Source organism: Eptesicus fuscus, chromosome 3 (genome assembly GCF_027574615.1).
Source record: "Eptesicus fuscus isolate TK198812 chromosome 3, DD_ASM_mEF_20220401, whole genome shotgun sequence".
In the NCBI taxonomy this organism is placed as follows: domain Eukaryota; kingdom Metazoa; phylum Chordata; class Mammalia; order Chiroptera; family Vespertilionidae; genus Eptesicus; species Eptesicus fuscus.
The window spans coordinates 57,435,491-57,457,311 of NC_072475.1; the positions used below are offsets into that span (position 1 = coordinate 57,435,491).

The window sequence follows — 21,821 nt, forward strand, 5'->3', positions numbered from 1 at the left end:
TACACCACCAACCAATTGGCATTTTAGTCCACAAACCATTTGCAGATGATTTGAGGAGGGAATAGCAGTCCTGGTTTGTCAGAAGACCTTCTGTGAGCACCTTCTGGTAAGATCAAGAAAGTGCCAGCATCCAATCTTGCAGGATGGGGTCAATAGTTTGGAAGAGAAATCTGGAGAACAGAGTGGAACGTTCTTTAAGAATTGCTGTATCACTGATACCCTGGGTAGTTCAAAGAATGAGACGCCAAGACAAACAACAGCAACAAAAATGAGCACTGACAACTGAACAGAAAAGTGATTCAGACGAGATGAACCATGAATTCAGAGAAGGTTTAAGGATACTCAGTTCTGCTTACATTTTTCTTTTTTGTATGCACAATACCGATAGATGATTTAAAATGTCTAAATAAGAGCACTGTCAATAAATTTACATTAAAAATTGAAGTAATAAAGGTTTGGCAGCATATATTCTTTCTTAGTGGTTCATATTACAATCAACGATGCAATCTGGGCTATTAAGTTGCTAGTAGTGAACAATTTTTACATATTTATAATACTAATTAAATACCGATGTTGATTTTTAATTAAATTACTATCACACTAAAAGATTAAATAATTAATGTTACAGAATTGTAATGGGAAGGTGGGGAGGGCGAAATGAATGTGTGCTTTGAGGTAGGAGAGATGGGGATGAGTAAGTGGGGGAAATCTTCACCTCCATAGCAGAAGAAGTCAGAAGATGAAGTCTGAGGTTGACGCATATTTTTTAGAAACTGAATTAAATACACACAGAGGAATAGCTGACCTTGAGAAATGGGGTTGGGGTGTGAGAGGAGTAGGCTACTTGAGTTTATTTAAATAAACTTTTCATACTATTTAACTTTTTCAACTCTGTGCATCATTACTTTGATAAAAATAATTTTAAAATAAAATAAATGACTCAAGCCCATTCTATGCTGTTATCATTATAAATATACATATTCTTTGCAGGCCATCTGCTCTAGCTTTTGGTTTGAGAAATCTTTTCGCTGTGAGAGGCTGTAGGATGCAGCAGAGAGAGCTGAGCGCTGGTGTCTGTTGTCTGAGATGGCATCTCGGGTTTGTTGCCTACTAGCTTCGTGACCTTGGGCATTGCTCCACTTCTCTGAGCTTCCTTTTCCTCACCTGTAAAATGAGCAGAAGGCTGCGTGTTTCACTGGCTGTGCTGAGGATTAAAGAGAGGAGGAGTGTCAGGTCCCTGGCACAGTGTTTGTCCTGAGGTTCAGCCCAGGGTGACTTTAACTCCTTTTGATTGAACACACCTGCCTCCACCCAATGAGATTCCCACCCCCTTAGGAGCAAGCCTACCCCTTCTAAGTGCCCCTGTGCTGAGGGATCCCAAGGCCCCAGTGAGGCCCTTTGCCCACACAGTCCCCCGCAGCCACCCACGTTCCGGAGCTTTAGGCCTGGACATGTGCAATGTGTGTGAGTCACTGCGCTTTTCTACCTACAAAGCCCTGAGGTTTCTTGTTTATGTTCCTCTCTTCTCACATCAGGCTCAGCCTGGGAGCTGCTGGGGCCCTAGGGATGACAGTGGCTCCCTGGTTTCTGTCCAAATGAACCCTAGGGGTCATTTGTCCTTCCCCTGAGCCCCTGGCCTGGCCTGGCAGGATGAGCCCAGCCCGCCCATGGGTCTGATGGAGGCATGACCAAACTTGTCACCTCTCCTGAAATCCAGGAAGTCAGCCCTCCCTCGGCCCCACAAAGCAACCATCTTGGGCCTGTGGGAGGCTGCAATCTGGAAAGCAGAGAGCAGCCCTGCCTCCCACTCCAGGCACCCTTCTGGCCCTCTCACACCCGGGCCCCTAGACCCCGGCAGGCAGTGACTGCATAGCTAGGAGCTTTGTTAGAAATCAGAAGAGGTGTTGTTTTATTTTCCCTGTTTGGATGGGAGAGCTATTGCTCAGGGCTCCCGCTCCCCGGACAGGTATACAGTTCATATTTACACACGGGACCCAGAAATCTAAAGAGCCACACACCAGGGCTGCTGACATTGCCTGGACGTGAGGGGCATCACTTCTCCTTCCAGATGCTCTTTCGGAGGCCGGAGGCCGGGAGGGACCAGCTGAGAGTAGAGACGGAATAGATGAAGGGGGAGGGGAACAGCCCTCTCCCAGGCCATGGGCACTTGGGAACATGACCGTGTCCTCTGGGTCCCTGAGTGAAAGCCGTGTCCCCAGGCACGTCGCCTCGTGAGAGAGCATGCTGGATGCTAAAGGGAAACGAGACGGGATGCAGGCGGAGGAGAGCAGTTAGGAAAGTGGAAGTCCTGGGTTCTGGAGGTGGTGGGGTAAAGAAACACACACACACACAGCCCTTGAATCCGGAATGTGGGTCCCAATCCCAGCTCTACCGTGTAGCAGCAGCAGCAAGTCACACAGAACCCGAGTTTCTTCATCTAAAAAACAACAAAAAAGCACTCTGCATGGTTGTAGTGGGGAAATTAAACAGATCTCTGGTCTCTAAGGTTTGCAGAATCTAGCCTTCCTTGCCCCCCACTCACTTGAGGGACATCTGGGACACGATGGAGGCACGCTTCCTGTTGCCCACTCAGGCCTGGGGTGGTCCTGAAGGCGGAGCACTTCCAGCTCCTGCTGCCCCGGGGAGGAGGGCTCCGGGAGGTCCTAGGATGGAGCTGCGGGGGGAGCAGCTGAGGAAGCTGGTACTCCAGCCTCCCCGGACCCTAGCAGGTGCGGAGGGTGTTGGGCTGAGGGGATGTTCACTCCTTAAAGGTCTCTGGGTACGGAGGTCTGCAGCCCTCTGGGTCCATGTGGATGTAGTGAGAGGAGCCCTTCCCCTGCAGGCTGTCCCTGACCCTTCCCCAGCTTCCTGTCCACCCAGGCCCTGACAGCCACCTGCCCTGGCGGCGAGTGGCACAGCTGTGTGATGTCTGTGTCCTCCCCCACAGGCCACAGAGTGGGCCTCCAACGAGGACACGCGCCGCTCCTGCCAAAGCAAAGGGAAGACGGAGGTATGGTGGCCTTGCTGGTCCAGGGTCCCGGCTTGGGGCCAGTAGGAGGCTGTGGTTTCGGGGATGGACGGGCATGCTGTGGGCACAAGGCCACCTGTGCACAGGCCCAGACTGTGCAGGTGAGGTCAGCCCTGAGCATTTGAGAGGGCGGTGATGCAGTGAGGCGGCCGGGGAGGGAGGTATGGGGGCAGGGGAGGCCCACGCTGCCACCTGAACTTGAGATCAGGGTGAGCTGGGGCACAGGGCAGTCCTTTTACGTACCTGTGGTGCAGTGGTGAGAGGGGAAGACACCCAGGGCCTGGAGAGCTGTCCCTTGATCACCTCCCCTTCTTGCTTCAGGAGGAGTGTCAGAACTACGTGCGCGTCCTGATTGTCACTGGCCGGAAAGTGTTCCTGTGTGGGACCAACGCCTTCTCCCCCGTGTGCTCCAGCAGGCAGGTGGGGACCGCTTGGGGGGGAGGGGGGGTGTAGTCAGAAAGGCACACAGCAGGTTCTCCCGCCCAGACACATAGCCTTGGAGTGGGGGTGCCAAATGTAGCAAACAACAAACCCCAAAACAAGAAAGGATGCCCAGTTAGATTTAATTTCTGATAAACAACAAATTATATTTTAGCATAAGTATGTCCCAGGAAAGATTTGGGCCATACTGCCCAGACGGCGCGGCTCAGTGGTTGAGTGTCAACCTAGAACCAGGAGGTCACGGTTCAGTTCCTGGTCAGGGCACATGCCCGCATTGTGGACTTGATCCCCAGTAGGGTGTGTGCAGGAGGCAACCGGTCAATGATTCTCTCTCATCATTGATTCCCTCTCCCTTCCTCTTTGAAATTTAAAAAAAAAAAAAAAAGATTTGGGACATACTTATACTAAAAAATTATTTGTTGCTCATCAAAATTCACATTTCACTAGGCCTGCTGTGTTTTATCGGTGTACCTTACCGTGCAGGGGCCAGAGCAGGTGGGGGTCCTGACACAACCCTCCCCTCCGTGAGGGCTGCTTCCGCAGAGGGACTGTGGGGTGGGCATTGAGGGGGAGGCTGGGAGAGGGAGGCTCACAGAGACCAGGGACCCAGGGGGAAATAAACTCTGAGGTGGGAAAACAGGCAGCCCCTGGATCTCAGGGAAAAGCGCCCCCATCTCCCCGCCATCCCAGGTGGGGAACCTCAGCCGGACGATGGAGAAGATCAATGGCGTGGCCCGCTGCCCCTACGACCCTCGCCACAACTCCACAGCCGTCATCTCCTCCCAGGGGGAGCTCTACGCGGCCACCGTCATCGACTTCTCGGGTCGGGACCCTGCCATCTACCGGAGCCTGGGCAGCGGGCCGCCCCTTCGCACGGCCCAGTATAACTCCAAGTGGCTCAATGGTAAGGAGACACAGCCCCGACGGTGGGGTTCCCCCAGTTCTGACCCACCAGCCCACTCTGACCCCCATCAGTCCTCCTCCCTGCCCAGCCTCTGAAAGGGCTCACACTGGCTTCATCAAGGGGCCCAGAGTAGGGTGTGTGTTTGCCCAGGGAGATGGACTCTGGTTGAAATCGAAGATGTCCTGAGTACCCAGGGCAGAGGGGGGCAGACTATGAGGGGAAAGGAAGCGTTAGGAATTGATGTGGAGGATGGATTATGGGAAAAGTGACTGGGGCGAGGTGAGGGGGGGGAAGAGTGGCATGAGTTTCCTGCCCCTTGGAGTTGAATCCCTGCTTCTCCACTAACTAGCTGTGTGGCCTTGAGCAAGTGTTGACCTTGCTGTGCCACAGTATTCTCATCTATGACCTGGGGCTAATCAAGGTGCTGACCTCCTCGGTGGTTAAGAGGATTAAATGGCTGATGCATAAAAAGTGCTCACATTAGTCCTGGTACACAGTGAGTGCCCAGCAATGCATGTCAGTTATTATTCTAACTGCACTTTGGGTTGGAGGTAGGAACAGGGTTAGAGTCTCCAGGTCGCCAGGCTGGCAGAGGGATGTCAGGATGCCCATCTGGGAAAACGGAAGTAGGTGACTACTCCCGACTCCGCCCCCTTCCTCCCTGCTGGCCTGACCCACCCTCGTTCCTCTTCTGCCCCCAGAGCCTAACTTTGTGGCAGCTTATGATATCGGGCTGTTTGCGTACTTCTTCCTGCGAGAGAACGCGGTGGAGCATGACTGCGGGCGCACCGTGTACTCTCGGGTGGCCCGCGTGTGCAAGAACGACGTGGGGGGCCGCTTCCTGCTGGAGGACACGTGGACCACGTTCATGAAGGCCCGGCTCAACTGCTCCCGCCCGGGCGAGGTCCCCTTCTACTACAACGAGCTGCAGAGTGCCTTCCACCTGCCCGAGCAGGACCTCATCTACGGGGTCTTCACCACCAACGTGTGAGTGAGTCCCTGCCCTCCCCCACCCCTTCCCTGGGATGCTGGCCTCGCAGCCTGGTGGGCTCGGGGAAGTCCCCCTCTGAGTCTTGTTTCTCTTTCTGTGCGATGGGGATTGTTGTGCCTTCTGCACCGGGTCATCTGAGGATTTTGTGGCTTGCTGCCTCTGCCATAGTCAGCATGTATTCTGGGTTGCCATGAAAGCCAGGCCTAGGCCAGATGTGAAGCAAATAGAAGGAGCTGGGTTGTGGCTTCATGAAGAAGTTGTGGTGATGAGAGAGACAGCCGCCTTGAGGGAGGGGATGGCAGCTCCGGAAGGGTCCGGCAGCAGCCTATCCGGGAGACACCGAGGGGGTCACAGTCCCTTCCAGCCTCAGGATTCCATGGCCCTGCTAACCCTACCCAGCAAAGCAAGAGCAGACCTTAAGGAGCTTACATTCTAGAGAGGGTGGTTATCAGTAACTGTGATATTAATATCTCACCACTTTAATCGTGGTAAATGCTACAAAGGGAAAGGGCAGTGAGTGCACAGGGAAGCCTCTAAACATATATAGAGAGGGGTGGTGATCAGGGAAGACTTCCTGTAGGAAGTGACGCCCGCAGGATAAACAGGAATTAACTAGGGGAGAGGAGCAGTCTAGCCCAAGGGAACCACACATGCAAAGCTTTTGGGTCGGAAGAAATGTTTGAAGAAATGTTTGAGGAACGGAGCCAGACCAGAGTGGCAAGAGCCTGGAGGGAGAGGAGGAGACAGACAGTAGAGGAGGCAGAAGGGCTGGGAGAGGGAGGATTATGTCCTGCAGGCCTTGTAGCCGGTTTTACCGGTTTTGATATTTATCCTAAGAGCAGTAAATTATTGAAGGACTTGAAGCAGGCCAGAGACTAGCTCGGATGTGCGCTTTGAGACACACACTCTGGCTGCTGAGTGGAGAACGGATTGGAGGAGACGAGGCAGTGGCAGGGAGGCCAACCAGGAGGACAGTGCGGCACCCAGGGGAGATGATGGCGGCGGAGACCAGGCAGAAATGGGCACACTTGTGAGAGGGACTGAACGCAGAGAACGGAACTGGAAACACTTGGTGTAGTGATATCAGCTCTGAACTGTTACACATCAGACTCATAGAAACCTGAGTCTCTGTGACTGAAAGGGGTCTTAGAGGTCATTTGGCTCAGGGTGTTGTGGGCTGCAGTATATCAGTGGTTTGGTAACCCACTTTTAAAACAAACAAATAAATAAATAAAACAGAATAGGCTGGAATAAAAATATCAGAGTATAATGTATTTAATAAGGGTAAGTATTGTCTCATAAAACTTCATTGCATGTGTGTGTGTGCATATATGTGTGTGCATATATGTGTGTGTTATACTGAGTTGTAATATAGAATACTAGAGGCCCGATGCACGAAATTCATGCAAGGGGCTTGGCCCTCGCAGCCCCAGCTGCCTCAGCCCTCCCCCTGCGGCCCCGCTCCCCACCCCCAACCCACTGGTCTTTCCGGAAGGTTGTTCCAGAAGATAGTTCTGGAAGGTCGTTCTGCCATCGGTCTAATTAGCATATTAGCTCTTTATTATACAGGGTATTTCCTACAGTGGCCATGGATAAAATGAAAACGCTGAGTTTATCTGACCCTCCCATGGGAGAAGGGAAAGGGATGAGTAGGTAGCACAGAACCACCAGGGTTCTCATCAGTGGCCTTTCTTTTCCAGAGGGTTCCCAGAGCATGAGGACCACGGTTCCTCCTCTGTGACCCCCCCATCACGCAGGAGGCACCAGGCTAATCATAGGTGTTCCGTCGGCCTTTGAGCAGTGCCAGGCGGTGCCTTGACTGCTGGCTGTGGGGTCTAAGGAGGGTGCTGAGGCCTATGCGGGGGCAGCATCCCACCACCTCTTGCCTTTCAGAAATAGCATCGCTGCTTCTGCTGTCTGCGCCTTCAACCTCAGTGCCATCTCCCAGGCTTTCAACGGCCCATTCCGCTACCAGGAGAACCCCAGGGCTGCCTGGCTCCCCATCGCCAACCCCATCCCCAATTTCCAGGTACAGCTTCTCCTCTCTGCCCCTCTCTGTACACAGGGCCTTCCACCAGACTACCAGTCACAAGCTGACTCCCAAGCCTGTCCATGCTCATTTACGCCCATCTGAGGGGGTCTACAGTGGCCCCCTCCGAGGGTGGTAACCTCTGAGACTGTGGAACAAGAAAGGTAGAGCGGTTGGGTCACAGAGCAAGGGATCATGCTCTGAGCCATCTCTAAATGTGACCCCACCTCCAGGAAGGTAGGGAGGTCGGACCAGGAGACCACACAACCTGTCTGGCAGAATTTGGGGATTTTGGCTGAAGTTTGCTTGCCGTCTGCATGGGTACTAATGCCTGGAGGGTCTCAGCGTCAGGAGTGTGAGGGTGTGTCATCACCTGATGGATTCCCTCAATTGTTTTTGCCCAGCAACGGACCTGGACGTTCCCTGTTTCTGTGTGTTGTTTTCCTGTTCCTATGTTGAACTTTTTCTGTTTCTATGTGTTCGTACATCTTGTTTACTGCAGGCCCTCCCTCGGTTTCCCATGCCTCCCGCCTTAAGTCCAGAAACATTTTATTATTTCTGCTTAATTGATTCCTGTGGTTAGGCTGGCTCAAACTGCCACGTCTGCCCCTGCCTATGTTCCACCTGCCTTTGTTTTCCACTGGACCCCGGCCCTATCTGCCTGCGTTTCAAATTAACCCTCTCAAGGGCACTGGGTGCCCTGGGTGGTATGGGAAAGAGCCATGGGCAAAGGAAACTATGGATGGTGGACTTTCACATCCATCAACTTCCTGTCCAGGCCAGAGGAGCAGGGGGAGACTTCAGGCTTTGTGGTCCCACAAGCTTGCCCCGGATCTAGCCCCTCTCTCTGTGTGTGACCTTGGGCAAGTCACTTTTTCTTTATCTGGCATGCAGGGATAATCCCACTGACCTCATAGCTATGTGTGAGGGTTGATAAGCACCTGATATGGTGCCTGGAATGCAGTAGGTGCTCAATAAATGGTAGTCGTCTGCCAGTTCTGGTTTGGAAGGCATACGAACTTGAACAGGTAGGGACACGGGAGAGGAAGGCAGAGCTGACACAACATGAGGGAGGGGCGCCTAGAGCCACAGCATAAGATCAGAGGACACTTGTTGTCCGCACTCAAATAATCCGTTTTTTGGACAAGACAGTCTCCCCCTCCTCTTCCCCAGCCCTGGCAGGTCCTTCCTGCCCCACCTTCCCAGCCTCAGTTTCCCTTAGTTCCCAAAGAGGCATCCCTTCCTGGAAGAGGGTGCAGGGGGCTGGGTGGGGATGTTGGGGGAGGACTGAAGAGCCAGAGTGTGCCAGTGACCGCCTGGGTTGCCATAAGGAAGGAGGGAGACAGGGATTGCGCAGCCCAGCGGCTGCGCTCCTGTGACCCGCCTCCCCGCGCAGTGCGGCACCCTGTCGGAGATGGGCCCCAATGAGAACCTGACGGAGCGCAGCCTGCAGGACGCACAGCGCCTGTTCCTGATGAGTGAGGCCGTGCAGCCGGTGACCCCCGAGCCCTGCGTCACCCAGGACAGCGTGCGCTTCTCGCACCTCGTGGTGGACCTTGTGCAAGCCAAGGACACGCTCTACCATGTGCTCTACATCGGCACCGGTGAGCCGGCCCGCGGGGTCTGGGCGCGGAGTGGGCGGAGGTTGAGGGGCGAGGGCGAGGGCCGTGAGGTTCCCGGCCCTTGAAGGCCACCCCCTCACCTGACCCTTCCAGAGTCGGGCACCATCCTGAAGGCACTGTCCACCACGAGCCGCAGCCTCCGGGGCTGCTACCTGGAGGAGCTGCACGTGCTGCCCCCCGGGCGCCGCGAGCCCCTGCGCAGCCTGCGCATCCTGCACAGCGCCCGCGCGCTCTTCGTGGGGCTGAGCGACGGGGTGCTGCGCGTCCCGTTGGAGAGGTGCGCCTCCTACCGCAACCAAAGGTAAGCGAGCCAGGGGCGGGCGTCCGCGGGTTTATCCCCGCCCATCGCGCTTTTGGGGCGGGGAGAAGGGGGGAGGGGGAGGGGTCTGTTGGACCCGGATGTCATCCTAGCACAGTCTCCAGCTGTGTGCCTTTGAACCAGTCACTTAACCTCTCTGAACCTGGGTTTCCTCCTCATAAAATCTCCGCAGGGTTCTGGCAGGGTTTGGTGGAGGTTAATTGGGATAATCAGCATAAACCACTTGTCACTGTTGTCATCCCTACTGTCAGCCCCGTATAGTTACAGCCCACTTAACTTCTTCTCTGTCCCCTCTGTTCAGAGAGTGGCCTTTATCTTTGAGACCACAGTGCTTATCAGGGGGAGGGGGAGGGCAGATGGGAGACGCGCTTTGAGTCAGCCCCCCGCCCCCTCTCCCCCATCTTTGCTCCTCTTCCTTCCTTAGAAGCCTAGCTGGGGTGGGATGAGGTGCAGAACCATGTGGAGCCTGTATACCCTCCCCAACTGTGTCCCAGATCAGTTCCCCATACCTTAGCTTCAAGCGGTTCCACAAATTTGGCAACAGAGACACTGGCATTTAAGGGGAAAACAAAAGCTTATTCCAAAGCCAAATGGAGATATAGCTCAGACTCCCACCACGTGAGCCTCCCCCAAACTGCAGCTCTTCATTTCTGAGCTAATCAAGAACGGCCTTTAGCTGGCATGGCCACAGCCACACGGGCTCCTGTGATCTTTGCAACACAGAGACCTCCTGGCTGTGCCCATCTGTCCTTGAGATTTGGGAGACAAATGCATCTCCCGCTGCCAAGGATTGCCCTCCAGCCCCAGGAGGGTGTGCTGGGAGCTGGGCAGAGGCCTGGAGAGCAGGGGAAGAGGCCTGATAGTCCTGATGTGGCAGCCAGGGGAAGGGGGGAGGGTAGCAGTGGGCAGGCAGTCAAGCTACCCTCAGCCCCAACACATGGCTCCATCAACAAAACACCAAACATTCACTTAGCCCTCCCATACAGGAGCGAGGCAAGAGGAACTAAGTCTGGAACGCTTTCATTTTCCTCGGAGTTCTGAATGTGTGGCTGGGGAGAGAACTCTTGGCTTGTATCTGACATGTGGGGAGAGGCAAGGGTGCAGTGGGAGGGACTCACATGCTGGAATTGGACACACCCAGGGTACCACCTCAGCTCCATTGTCTACTATCCATATGATCTTCGAGTTCTTTAACCTTTTGTGCTTCAGCTTTTTCATTTGGGAAAATAGGGTGACATAGTGATGGAGCAAATACTGTTCAATTTGGGCTGAGTCATTGTAAGGATTGGGAATAATACTCATGAAGCGCCAATCCAGCGAGTCATAAGTGGTAGCTAATGTTCTTATTCCTTTTTCTCTCTAGAAATATATTTAGGGGTCTCCAACCTCCTGGGTTTTCTGCAGTCTCCAGTCTCCAAGCTTGAATACAGACAGCACTGCTTGGCAGTGAGTCACAGGCTCCTGCTGATGGCATTTCCCCCATTGCTTGTGTTCATTGACCCTTGTGTTGTTATTAAACTTTTCACGTGTGCCTTGTTCTTTAAGAGGTTGTAAAGCTTTGAAGGTAAACTCAGTGTCCCAGTATTTTTTTTATATTCCACCGGGGGCCACGCCCAGTCCAAGGCATAAACTGGCCTTGCACACATGACTGATCCTTCTTGATTTGGCCTGAAAGGAGGTTGGTGCAGGAGGGAGTGAGGAATGGGGCTGGAAGTGGATTGAGGCCAAGGGAGAATTTTGATTTGAATCCTGTGACTGGGCACTGAAGTGGTCTTAGAGCAGGGAAGTGACAGAGTTGACAGAAGATCAATCAGAGAGTGGCGGGCAGCACTGTCGTAGGGCAGATGGTCGGCCAGCATGAGCTAATGTGGCTGTGGCCAGATCTGAAGTAATGGGGTCTGCAGTGAAATGAGAGGAAGAAAGCTGCTGCTGGGACGGGTCCCCACTCACACAGTGCTGCAGAGAAGGGGCGGGCAGGTTGCATAGCGTGGCCAGGTGGCACAGCAAGTTCGAAAGAGGTCAGTTGGGAGTCTGAAACTTTCATCCTATTTGGCTTCCTGAGTTTGGGATAAGGGGCATTTGTGTGTTCAGTGAAAACACTGCCATAAACCTCTGGGTGGATGTAAAAACTGGAAAATGTGAGGTTTCATTATTGCAAAGTTAATCAACTGACCGGAGTAAACCCGTGCAGCCAGCAAGCTGTGCACCTCAGAGTCTGGAAGCCAAACTGTCTATGGTACAATGGACATCAGAATGGGCACAATATGGGTGGGTTGTCACAGCGTTTTATCCTAGGATAGGCATTTCACGTGTTTTCCTCATTCCTTTCAAAGCTGGCAGGAGGATGAGGGTGGGTGAGCAGAGCGCCTTCAGGCCCCCTCCTCTGCCCAGAATCCGGGGCTTGTGTCCAGCCCGCTCCTTTCACTCGGGAAAATCTGGGTTCTGTGGGGCACAACCAGAACCCTAGCCTGGCCAGGGAGAGACCAAGGCTCACAAGAGGAGGAGCAGGGAATGATGCTGACTTGGCTCTACAAAGCAGGTGCTTATGCATGACCCACCCCTTCCTCCTTCCAGCTTGCCGATCAGGCTGCACCGGAGGGACGTGGCCTCTACCTCAGCTCCCTCGGGAGGAAAGCTCAGAGAGTGTCTCCTCCTGACCTTCCCTCCCTCTGCTGCCATCTTAAGTAACAGCCACTTGCTCCCAAGCTCCTGGGACACCATTGCTACCTTGGACAGCTCCCATTTAGAGCCTTGCTACTCGGTGCTGGAAACTGCCTGCTTGCCACCTCCACCATCCATCTCTGAGCCCATGGAATGAGCCTGTTCCCTTCTATAATGGCTGCTTGAGACATTGAAGTAAAAAAAAAAAAAGCACATGGTGATACATTATTGGTCTGATGGCTGCTTTAAACACACACACACACACACACAAAACTCTAAACTGCCACCCAATCCTACAGTCAGAGACACAGTTTAACTCTTCCCTGCTTGGAGCTTTAATTTTCTTAAGAGCGTTCCCTGCCCTGTAAGCTTTGGAGCTTCATTTGGCAAAAGCAGTGAATGCAGATAAGAGAGCTCAGGCACTAGCCCCAGCGCGGCCTTGCAGGCCTCCCCAGGCAGCCAGAGCCAGGGCCAGAACAGGGCAGGAGTGTCCTTGGAATAGGAGAGGCAGAGAGGGGGAGGGATCCTGATGGCGGAGGCGGGGAGGGGGTTGGGGTTAGCATCTACTCTGAGGTTTCTCTTCTCTCCTTTCTTGTTCTGTCCTGGGTTGGAGAGATGGGGCACTTTATCTCCAGGCTTTGGAACGTTGACAAAAGTGGCCCTGGAACAGCGGTTCTCAGCCATGCTGTTCATTAGAATCACCTGGGGGGTATTTAAAAGATCCCAGTGCCGGGGCCTACTCCAGTCCAAAGGCCCAGGTAAAAAAGGCAGGGTTTTTGTTTGTTTGCTTGCTTAAGGTTTTTAAAAGATTCCCAGGAGATTTTAATTTGCAGTTAAGACTGGAAACCACTGTTCTAGAACTGGCTAGATGAAAGAAGTAGCATGAGGCAATTGCATTCCTCCCGAATCTTCTGCTTTGATCTTGTGTGAACCGACTCGAATGTGCTGCTCTTAGTCATTTTCTCTATTGGCAGACATATGTTTTTGATAAATAGCATCTTTATTATTATTAATAACCACTAGTCATGGCTAGTTCTTCTTTAAAATTTTAATATATGCTGCTTAGTAAGTGCAGTATCAGCTGCTTCTAGAGTTTGGTCTCCCTCTTGGAGAGCTGGGGGAATACACTCAGCAGTGGGCTTTATTGAATTCTAACTGGTTGAATTTGCTAGCAGCCAATTTGGTCCAAATGTCAGCACGTGAGCAGAATCTTAAAACCACAGGTTGCTGGGGCTACGCTTACACATGTATTTAGTCCCATAATGTCTAATTTGATGCATTCTGCTCGTGAAACACCCCCCAATCAAACCATTGGTCCTAGATGAAAATATGAGTGCACTTATACTGTACAATTTACACAAATCGTGCTTGAGTGAATAAAGTGGAAACAGATTCTTGAGCAACAGATGAGTGTTCTGCATTCCCAGGTGGGCCAGAGTATGCTTACTGGGCTCCAGCAAGGCCCTCACCCACTAACACCCCAAGCCCCACCTCCTTTATACAAGGTCAGGGGTTGCTGGAACAAGGGAGAGAATTGCCTTCTTTGACCTCCGCCGGGGACAAAGGAAGCCCCACCCTCTTCTCTATAAGGCCTCTCATAAAACCTCTTTTCTCTCTGGGCCTGGTCTGGAGGCCTGGTCTGTTGAATTCACTCAAAATAAAGAGCTCACCTGACAGGCGACTCTCCCTGACGCTTCAAGGAGACACCAACAGGGCAACCTCTTGACTCTTTAGTGTATCCCTTTAGCCCTCGACATCCCTGGCCCCGCTGGCCCGTGGAAAGTCCCTCTGCAGACTCCAGGAGGATAATAACAGTGCCTTCATTATTGGGTTGTTGTATTAAATTCTTCCATGCTTGTAAAGCACTTACAATGATGCCTGGCAAACAGTAAGTGTTCAGCGAACTTATCATTGTGGAGGGCAACTGGATGGACAGGGGTGCCCAGAGAGGAGCGGCCAGGTGTCTTCTTGGGATGCAGTGAGGCCGGGAGGCCAGTGGGCTTGAGTCTCCGGGCCTCTGTCTGGCAGGGCATGCCTGGGGGCACGGGACCCGTACTGCGGCTGGGACGGGAAGCAGCAACGTTGCAGCACCCTCGAGGACAGCTCCAACATGAGCCTCTGGACCCAGAACATCACAGCGTGTCCTGTGAGAACCCCCTCATCCCCCCCCACCTAGGACCTGTCCCCCCATTTCAGGCTGTGACTCCCCAACAGAATCCCCATACCCCCTAGGACCTCCTGCCTTCCCTACCCCTGCCTTCTGTGACTGGCCCCCTGTTCCCCCCACCCCCCCGCCTCTGATGTGTGTCTGCAGGTGCGGAATGTGACTCAGGATGGGGGCTTCGGCCCGTGGTCACTGTGGCAACCATGTGAGCACTTAGATGGGGACAACTCAGGCTCTTGCTTGTGTCGGGCCCGAGCCTGTGATACCCCTCAACCCCGCTGTGGGGGCCGAGACTGCCTGGGGCCAGCCATCCACATTGCCAACTGCTCCAGGTATGTGTGGCTACAGGGTTTGCACGGCTACTGTCTTTACCTGGAGTGGGGCATCCCTAGCCAGATGTTTGCACTAAAGGGTGGAAACCACTTCAGGGCTTTACAGGCAACTGGACAGGTAGCTGAAGTCTGAGGCAGGAAACATGAGCACTGGGGGAGCTTCCACTGTAGTGGGAGAGAAGTTCTGCCTTGTGAGAACTCTTGACACAAAGAGGAAGGCTGGACAGACTTGGGAATCACCCCTGGACAGACCTTAGCCTTAATAGGCCTTACTGTCCCAAACATGAGGGGCAGCATGGGATGGTGGTAAGGCAGGCAGACCTGGCGCCAGTCCTGATTGCCACTGTCTGGAGGTGTGACCTTGGCCAAGCCACCTAACCCCTCTGAGCTTCTCTAAGTGGGGGGGTCAACACTCCCACCCCAAGCGGCTTATAGGAGGTGATATATATATAAAGTGCCTGCACACTGCCTAGTACTTGGGGACCTCATGAAGTGGTTCTAACAAGTAAGCCACAATTCTGGACCCTCGTAAAATAACTTAATTAGTACATTTATTAATTTAACGGTCGAAAGAACCTGATGGTGGTAGGAATATAATCATTATCCTTACTTTAAAGATTAGCGTATGATGAGGCACACAGAAGGTTTTAGTCACTTGCCCAGGCTTATGCAGCCAGTAAGCGGTAGAGCCAAAATTTGAAAATTGGAGTTGAAGTAGACAGGAGTGAGTGGTGTCTGAGGTTGGAGCAAAGCACTTGAGGTGGTAGAGCAGGAGAGGGAGCATGGGTTTGAGTGCAAGAATTGGCTAACCAAGAAGGTTGAAACCAAGGTTGCAGATTGGCAAGGTGATTGGGGCCGTTTCTAGAAAATGTGTCCTTTTGTCCCTGTGAGTAGAACCCATGTCCTATCTCTGTACCCTTAGCCCTGAGCACAGTCTGATATGTGCAAGAAGGCTCTCAACACATGTTTGAGGATAGATGGATGGATGGATGGATGGATGGATGGATGGTTGGATGGATGGATGGATGGATGGATGGATGATGAATGAATCACTGTCTGGCACTTCCTGACAACAACAAATCCGTCTGCCCAGATGTAGACTAGATCAGAGAAGCTAGGGCTCCGGGGTCATCTGTCTCTGTCTCCTCCCACCCCGCAGGAATGGGGCGTGGACCACGTGGTCGTCGTGGGCCCTGTGCAGCACCACCTGTGGGATAGGATTCCAGGTCCGCCAGCGAAGTTGCAGCAACCCTGCTCCCCGCCACGGGGGCCGCATCTGCGTTGGCAAGAGCCGGGAGGAGCGGTGAGCTAGTCTGTGCTTGGGGGGCTCTGAGAAGCTAGCCCTGAGGTCCCAGACTTTCCCGGCCTCGTAGAAAGCGGCTGGGGTTTTCCAGGTGACCCAGGGGACTCTCGTCCTTCCTAGTTTGCACTCCCAGTGCCTCTTAGCAGGCCTCCCTACTTGCTCCCTAGAGGGCTGAACCCCCTCCCTTCATGCCCCTCAGGTTCTGTAACGAGAACACGCCCTGCCCCGTACCCATCTTCTGGGCATCCTGGGGCTCCTGGAGCAAGTGTAGCAGCAACTGTGGGGGCGGCGTGCAGTCGCGGCGTCGGGCCTGCGAGAATGGCAACTCCTGCCCCGGCTGCGGCGTGGTGAGGGCCGGGCTGGACTCGGAGTCTGTAACCTACAGGAGGGTGGGCCGGGCGGGACCCCGGGGCAGGCCTGGGGGCTGCAAGGCTATGAAACAGCCCCAGCTCCTATCCCCAAGGAATTCAAGACGTGCAACCCAGAGGGCTGCCCCGAAGTGCGGCGCAACACGCCCTGGACGCCGTGGCTGCCCGTGAACGTGACCCAGGGCGGGGCGCGGCAGGAGCAGCGATTCCGCTTCACGTGCCGCGCGCCCCTGCCCGACCCCCACGGCCTGCAGTTTGGCAGGAGGAGGACGGAGACCCGAACCTGCCCCGCAGACAGCTCGGGAACCTGTGACACAGACGGTACAGCCCTTCGCCCGTCCCACCCTCCCCACCGGCCTCCCAGCTTCCCCGGCGCAGAGCGAGGGGGGCGGGGCGGGCGGGGCCGGGAGCCGGAGCGGAGCTCTGGGCCGCACGGTTTGGGAGAAGCCCCCGTGGCTGAAGCCAGTCCCTCCACCCTCAGCCCTGGTGGAGGATCTGCTGCGCAGCGGGGGCACCGCCCAGCACGTGGTGAGCGGGGGCTGGGCCTCCTGGGGCCCCTGGTCGTCCTGCTCTCGGGACTGCGAGCTGGGCTTCCACGTCCGCAAGAGGACCTGCACAAACCCCGAGCCCCGCAACGGGGGCCTGCCCTGCGTGGGGGACGCCACTGAGTACCAGGACTGCAACCCGCAGGCTTGTCCAGGTAACCCTGCGCTAAGTAATCCTGGGAAACCTCCACCCAGGGAACCCCCATCGAGGAGACTCCCGGGCCACAGCTCATGCTCGGGTGACCTCTTCTCCCAGCCGTCTGTGCAAGGGCCCCAGAGCAATAGTCCTGAGCAAGGACTCAGCAGCCACGCCCATAGGGCAGAGCTTTCTTCACCTTCCTGTCACTTTTCTCTCTACTCTAGTGGGTTAGCCGGAGGAGGAGGAGCTTGTTTTGAGTTGGTTTTCGATGACCTAGCCCCAGGGGGACCCCTCTCCCCCCCCCCCCACCGCCGGTCCCCCTCCCTCTCCGCCAGCCTGCCTTTCCCCCTGCCACCCCTGACAGGGAGGGGCCTCTCCCTGCAGTGAGCTGTGGGAGTCTGGGTGGAGCAGGTGTTGAGGTCTGTTTGGCCCAGGGCAGAAGTGGCCTTGCCTGGGAAGGGACAGAAGAGTGCCTCGGGGCCCTGCCTGCACCGGCAGCTCCCCTCACACACCCTGTCCCCTTGTAGTGCGGGGTGCCTGGTCCTGCTGGACCTCCTGGTCCCCATGCTCAGCCTCCTGTGGTGGTGGCCACTATCAACGCACACGGTCCTGCACCAGCCCCGCGCCCTCCCCAGGCGAGGACATCTGCCTGGGGCTGCACACGGAGGAGGCACTGTGTGCCACGCAGGCCTGCCCAGGTACTGAGGACACCCGGCCCGGGCTGGGGAGCACCATGGAGCCCTCCAGAGGGTGCTGGGGGCAGTTAACCTCGTCCCAACCCACCACCCACAGAAGGCTGGTCGCTGTGGTCCGAGTGGAGCGCATGCACTGAGGATGGAGTCCAAGCCCGCAGTCGGCACTGTGAGGACCTGGTCCCAGGGCCCAGCACCTGTGCCGGCAACAGCAGCCAGAGCCGCCCCTGCCCTTACAGCGAGATTCCCGGTAGGTCTTCCAGCCAGCCCCCTCACACCAACATTTCCCACTGAGCCCCAACTTCCTTCCCTTTCTGAAGCATATACCCTGGGGGGTGCAGGATAGAACATCGGGGTGGGAGGCAGGTAGCCCCAGGCCTATCCCACAGCTCAGTGCTGACCCAGGGGTCCTCTTAAAGACACACCTAGCCCCAGAGGGACCCCTCTTGCCACCCCCCCCCCCCCCCGCCGCCGCCTGCCCCAACACCCTCTTTGCTTGTCTTCCTGCAGTGATCCTGCCTGCCTCCAGTGTGGAGGAGGCCACCGGCTGTGAAGGTAAAAGGAACCTTCCCCCCCCACACACACACACCTTTATAATACTGTCCTCCACCCCTCCTCTTCCAGGAGGAGACCCACCTTACTTTGAAATTTGGGACCTCTCCACCTCCCATTCCAGATAGACTAACCTTGTGGAGGTTCCCCACTGCTTCAGACCATGTGGAGGGGGCTCTGGGCAGTTTCATTCATGCCCCCCATCTAGGAGGTAGTCATCAAGTCTGTCCTCAAGAAGTCACAAGTCACCCAGCTCCACATCCTCTGCTTGCCTCTGACCCAGGCCATAGGTCCTGTTTCCATTGGCTCTGGTCTCAAAGCTCTTCCTTTAGGTCTCTGAGCCTCCTCCTGGGAGCCAGTTGGGAGGCTGTCCACCGCACAGTGGCCCTTTCCTTACCACTTACCGCTCCCTCTCCCAGGGTTCAGTCTCCTCCACCTGGTAGCCACGGGCATCTGCTGCTTCCTGGGCTCTGGGCTGCTGACCTTGGCCGTGTACCTGTCCTGCCAGCACTGCCAGCGCCAGTCCCAGGAGTCCACACTCGTCCATCCTGCCACACCAAACCACCTGCACTACAAGGGTGGGGGCACCCCTAAGAATGAGAAGTACACACCCATGGAGTTCAAGGTGAGAGCCCTCCCATAGAAGCAGAGGGCAGGGTGATGGGTGCAATGGTTCTGGCTCTAAGGTGGGCTTACTGGGCTGGGCACTTGGGAGGGAGCAATGGTGTTGTGAACAGGATACTACATCAGCGGTTAGAATGTCCTTTCATTGACTGGCTCCTGATCTCCTTAACCTGGCTGTCCGCTTACCCTGTCTGTCCCTTAACCCCTTCTTTTGTTCCTTCCTTCTCCCGCAGACCCTGAACAAGAATAACCTGATTCCTGACGACAAAGCCGGCTTCTACCCATTGCAGCAGACCAATGTGTACACAACTACCTACTACCCCAGCCCACTGATCAAACACAGCTTCCGGCCCGAGGCCTCCCCTGGACAACGGTGCTTCCCCAACAGCTGATACCACTGTCCTGGGGACTTGGGCTCCTTGCCTTCCGGAGGCACAGAGCAGATGGAGATGGGACTGTGGAGCCAGTTTGGTTTTCTCCTTCTGCACCAGGCCAAGAACTTGCTGCCTTGCCCTGGGGGGGTCCCATCCAGCTTCAAAGAGCTCTGGCTGGCAGTGACCATGGGAGAGAGGGCTGGCTTCAGGCTGGCACATGGCTGCAGTTCCAGCTCAGCCCAGGTCTCTCATGGCCTCCTTTCGACTCACCGTCATGCTCACCTCCCCTGCCATGTCTGGGTTGTGGACCTAGCGGGCATGTGAGGAATTGGAGAGTAGAGATGGCAGGAGGGCAGGCTCTTAGGTTTGGGTTGGAAATGACAGCCGTGTAGCCATCATGGGCTGAGTCTGTCCCTCTCTGGCTGGCCCGAGAAAGGGCCTGGGCTACAACCTGATTATCTCTGAAAGGAGTTAATCCAATGGCCTCAGAAGCTCTGGATTTTATGCTCAGGGCTGGGCCATTGTGGTGCTGCCACAGTGTGACAGAGGGACCACGGCTGGCCCAGGTTGCACATACCTCTGGTCAGAGGCAGTGAGGGCTGAGGACTGAGGACTCATCTTTGCTGAGAAGCCCTTTAATCTGGGCTGGCCCAGACCTCAGCCTTGTCCTCCGAATGCATGGGAGGTGGCCCAGGAGAAAAGGAGGCAGGAGCCCAGCCGTCGTGCCGCTATGGAGACTGTCTTCCAGTCGCTGCTCAAAAGAGCTGTTGGCTGAGACCTGCTTGGGAGCTGCTGGCCCCTCCTCTGTTCAGGAACACACACACACACACACACACACACACACACACACACACACACACACACACGATCACAACCTGCTACAGCAACAAAAAGGATGCTGGGCTGTGGCATTATTATTAAAGATGATATCCAGTCTCCAAATGGAACTTTGTCTTCGTGCATATGCGTGTGGGCTCCTCTTGGGATGGTCCAGTCAGAGTGGCACACTGGGGTGACAGATGGCCTGCTCAGGCTGGAGGAAATGACCCAAGTAGAGTGTGACTTTAATAGAGGATATCTTTCCATTTGCAAGTACAAACACACCCGTCTCTTTTTGGAGAAGAGAGTAGGGACAAACAAATCCACAAGTGGGAACACAAGGTATGCCAGTGGCAACACGACAGGAGAAATTTCTGCCCGTTCTCTTAGCAGCTCTTGCAGAGCGGGAATGTGTGAGTCCAGCAGGGGAGAATTGATGAGGGTTATTTTATGAGGTTGTTACAATGCTGAGTTTAATAAAATCAAAATTGACTGAGAAATGAGTAAAGCTGTGAGGTGTAAATGAGTAAACCTGTGAAGCCCCATGCAGTTTTTGCTGGATTAAATAAAAATCACCTCAAAGTCTCAGCCCACCAAATCAATGCTACTCTTTTGGATGAGAATGATGGACATGTTAAATTTAGAGAGCAATTTCCTCAATTAGCTGGATCAATTCTCATAGGATTCCCAGCAAAATCTTCTTGTGGGTCACTCTGTAAAGGCTGTGATCCTAGTGGTAGAGGAGGAAGAAAAGAGCATTGCTGGACCGCATGTCCTGGAATCCCTGTGCTTACCAGGACAACTGAAATAGCATCCTCAGGCCAGGGTAGAGCCTGTCAGAGAGCTCAAGGACAAGGAGTATTTCTGCAGCTTTGGGATTTCTCACTGGTTCTTGTTAGCCCCATGAGTCCAGAACTTGTGGAGGCCGGGGTGGGGCGGGTGGGGGCGGTGGGCGGTGTGGTGGTGTTAGATCTTAGGGTCTAGTATTCCCTCGGATCTGGTAGAGCCAGTGAAGTTCAATCGTGTTTGAAAGCCCAGTGTGCCTGCTTCCCAAGGGCCACTCATGTTGTCCAAGTGGAGGGAGTATATAGGTCTGTAGGAAGTAGTCATGGAAAAGTCCCAGATAATGCCCACCCCCTATTGACTGCAATTGCACCATTGGGAAGAAATCAATAGATGCCATGGCAAAACACCACACACACACACACACACACACACACACACACACACACACACACACACTGAATTCTCTTTTTATAAAAACTGTTGTGGTCTTGAAGGCATGACCATTCAGAATGCATGAAGGGATCCATACCATGCATGGTTGACATGGCTACCCCATAACCAGCCCTGGCTCAGAGATGAGGAAACCAAGATTGTGCTCCTTGACAAGGAGGGTGTGGTACTCTTTGGCAGATGCTTGAAGCCACATGGATGGCTGCATGGTGTCAGGAAGCTGAGGTGTGAAAGATAAGGGGGCTTCAGGAGCCCAACTGGCTCAGCAAGAGAAAAAGGAACATGCGGGATCTAGTGCCCCAGGCCTTCAATAACTTTCTGTGTGTGTGCACGCGCGCGCACTTCTTTATTATTAAAGTAATATGTGTTCATTGCAGAAAATTTAGAGGATACAGGAAACCAAAAATATAATTACAGTTATATTAAAAACCAAGGCAGAGACTTAGGGATTTAAATGGTGATGTGAAGACATTTCGTTCCCTTCTCTCAACAGCACTCCAAAAGCAAAGAATACAAAATACAAAAGCTCTGTCACTATTTTCAATAAAACTAGGATGTATCTGTAATCCCAAATCATAACACATGAAGACAGAAAACAGATGGAGCCATCTCAGTCATCTAGTGGAGTGGATGTAGGTCAAATCTGGGCACCCAAGCAACATCAGAAAGAATCAGTAA

At 54.2% G+C, this 21,821-nt stretch overlaps 1 protein-coding gene across 3 annotated transcripts in view; it reads left to right on the top strand.

Annotated features, from left to right (window-relative positions):
- SEMA5B (semaphorin 5B) overlaps positions 1-19,144 on the top strand; it is a 37,714-nt gene extending 18,570 nt beyond the window's left edge. The window contains exons 4-21 of one of the 3 annotated variants that reach the window (XM_054711726.1): positions 2,948-3,010; positions 3,350-3,448; positions 4,160-4,373; positions 5,075-5,360; positions 7,258-7,393; positions 8,790-8,997; positions 9,109-9,316; positions 14,024-14,141; positions 14,310-14,491; positions 15,651-15,794; positions 15,994-16,141; positions 16,258-16,483; positions 16,644-16,862; positions 17,374-17,544; positions 17,639-17,788; positions 18,049-18,093; positions 18,510-18,715; positions 18,948-19,144. In XM_054711726.1, coding sequence (XP_054567701.1) covers positions 2,948-3,010; positions 3,350-3,448; positions 4,160-4,373; positions 5,075-5,360; positions 7,258-7,393; positions 8,790-8,997; positions 9,109-9,316; positions 14,024-14,141; positions 14,310-14,491; positions 15,651-15,794; positions 15,994-16,141; positions 16,258-16,483; positions 16,644-16,862; positions 17,374-17,544; positions 17,639-17,788; positions 18,049-18,093; positions 18,510-18,715; positions 18,948-19,106 — 2,982 coding nt within the window. In that variant the 3' untranslated portion in view covers positions 19,107-19,144. Of the gene's footprint in view, positions 1-2,947; positions 3,016-3,282; positions 3,449-4,159; positions 4,374-5,074; positions 5,361-7,257; positions 7,394-8,789; positions 8,998-9,108; positions 9,317-14,023; positions 14,142-14,309; positions 14,492-15,650; positions 15,795-15,993; positions 16,142-16,257; positions 16,484-16,643; positions 16,863-17,373; positions 17,545-17,638; positions 17,789-18,048; positions 18,094-18,509; positions 18,716-18,947 lie in introns of all 3 variants that reach the window. The other 2 variants (XM_054711717.1, XM_054711721.1) reach the window with 2 other exon arrangements.
- The last annotated feature ends 2,677 nt before the right edge of the window (positions 19,145-21,821 follow it).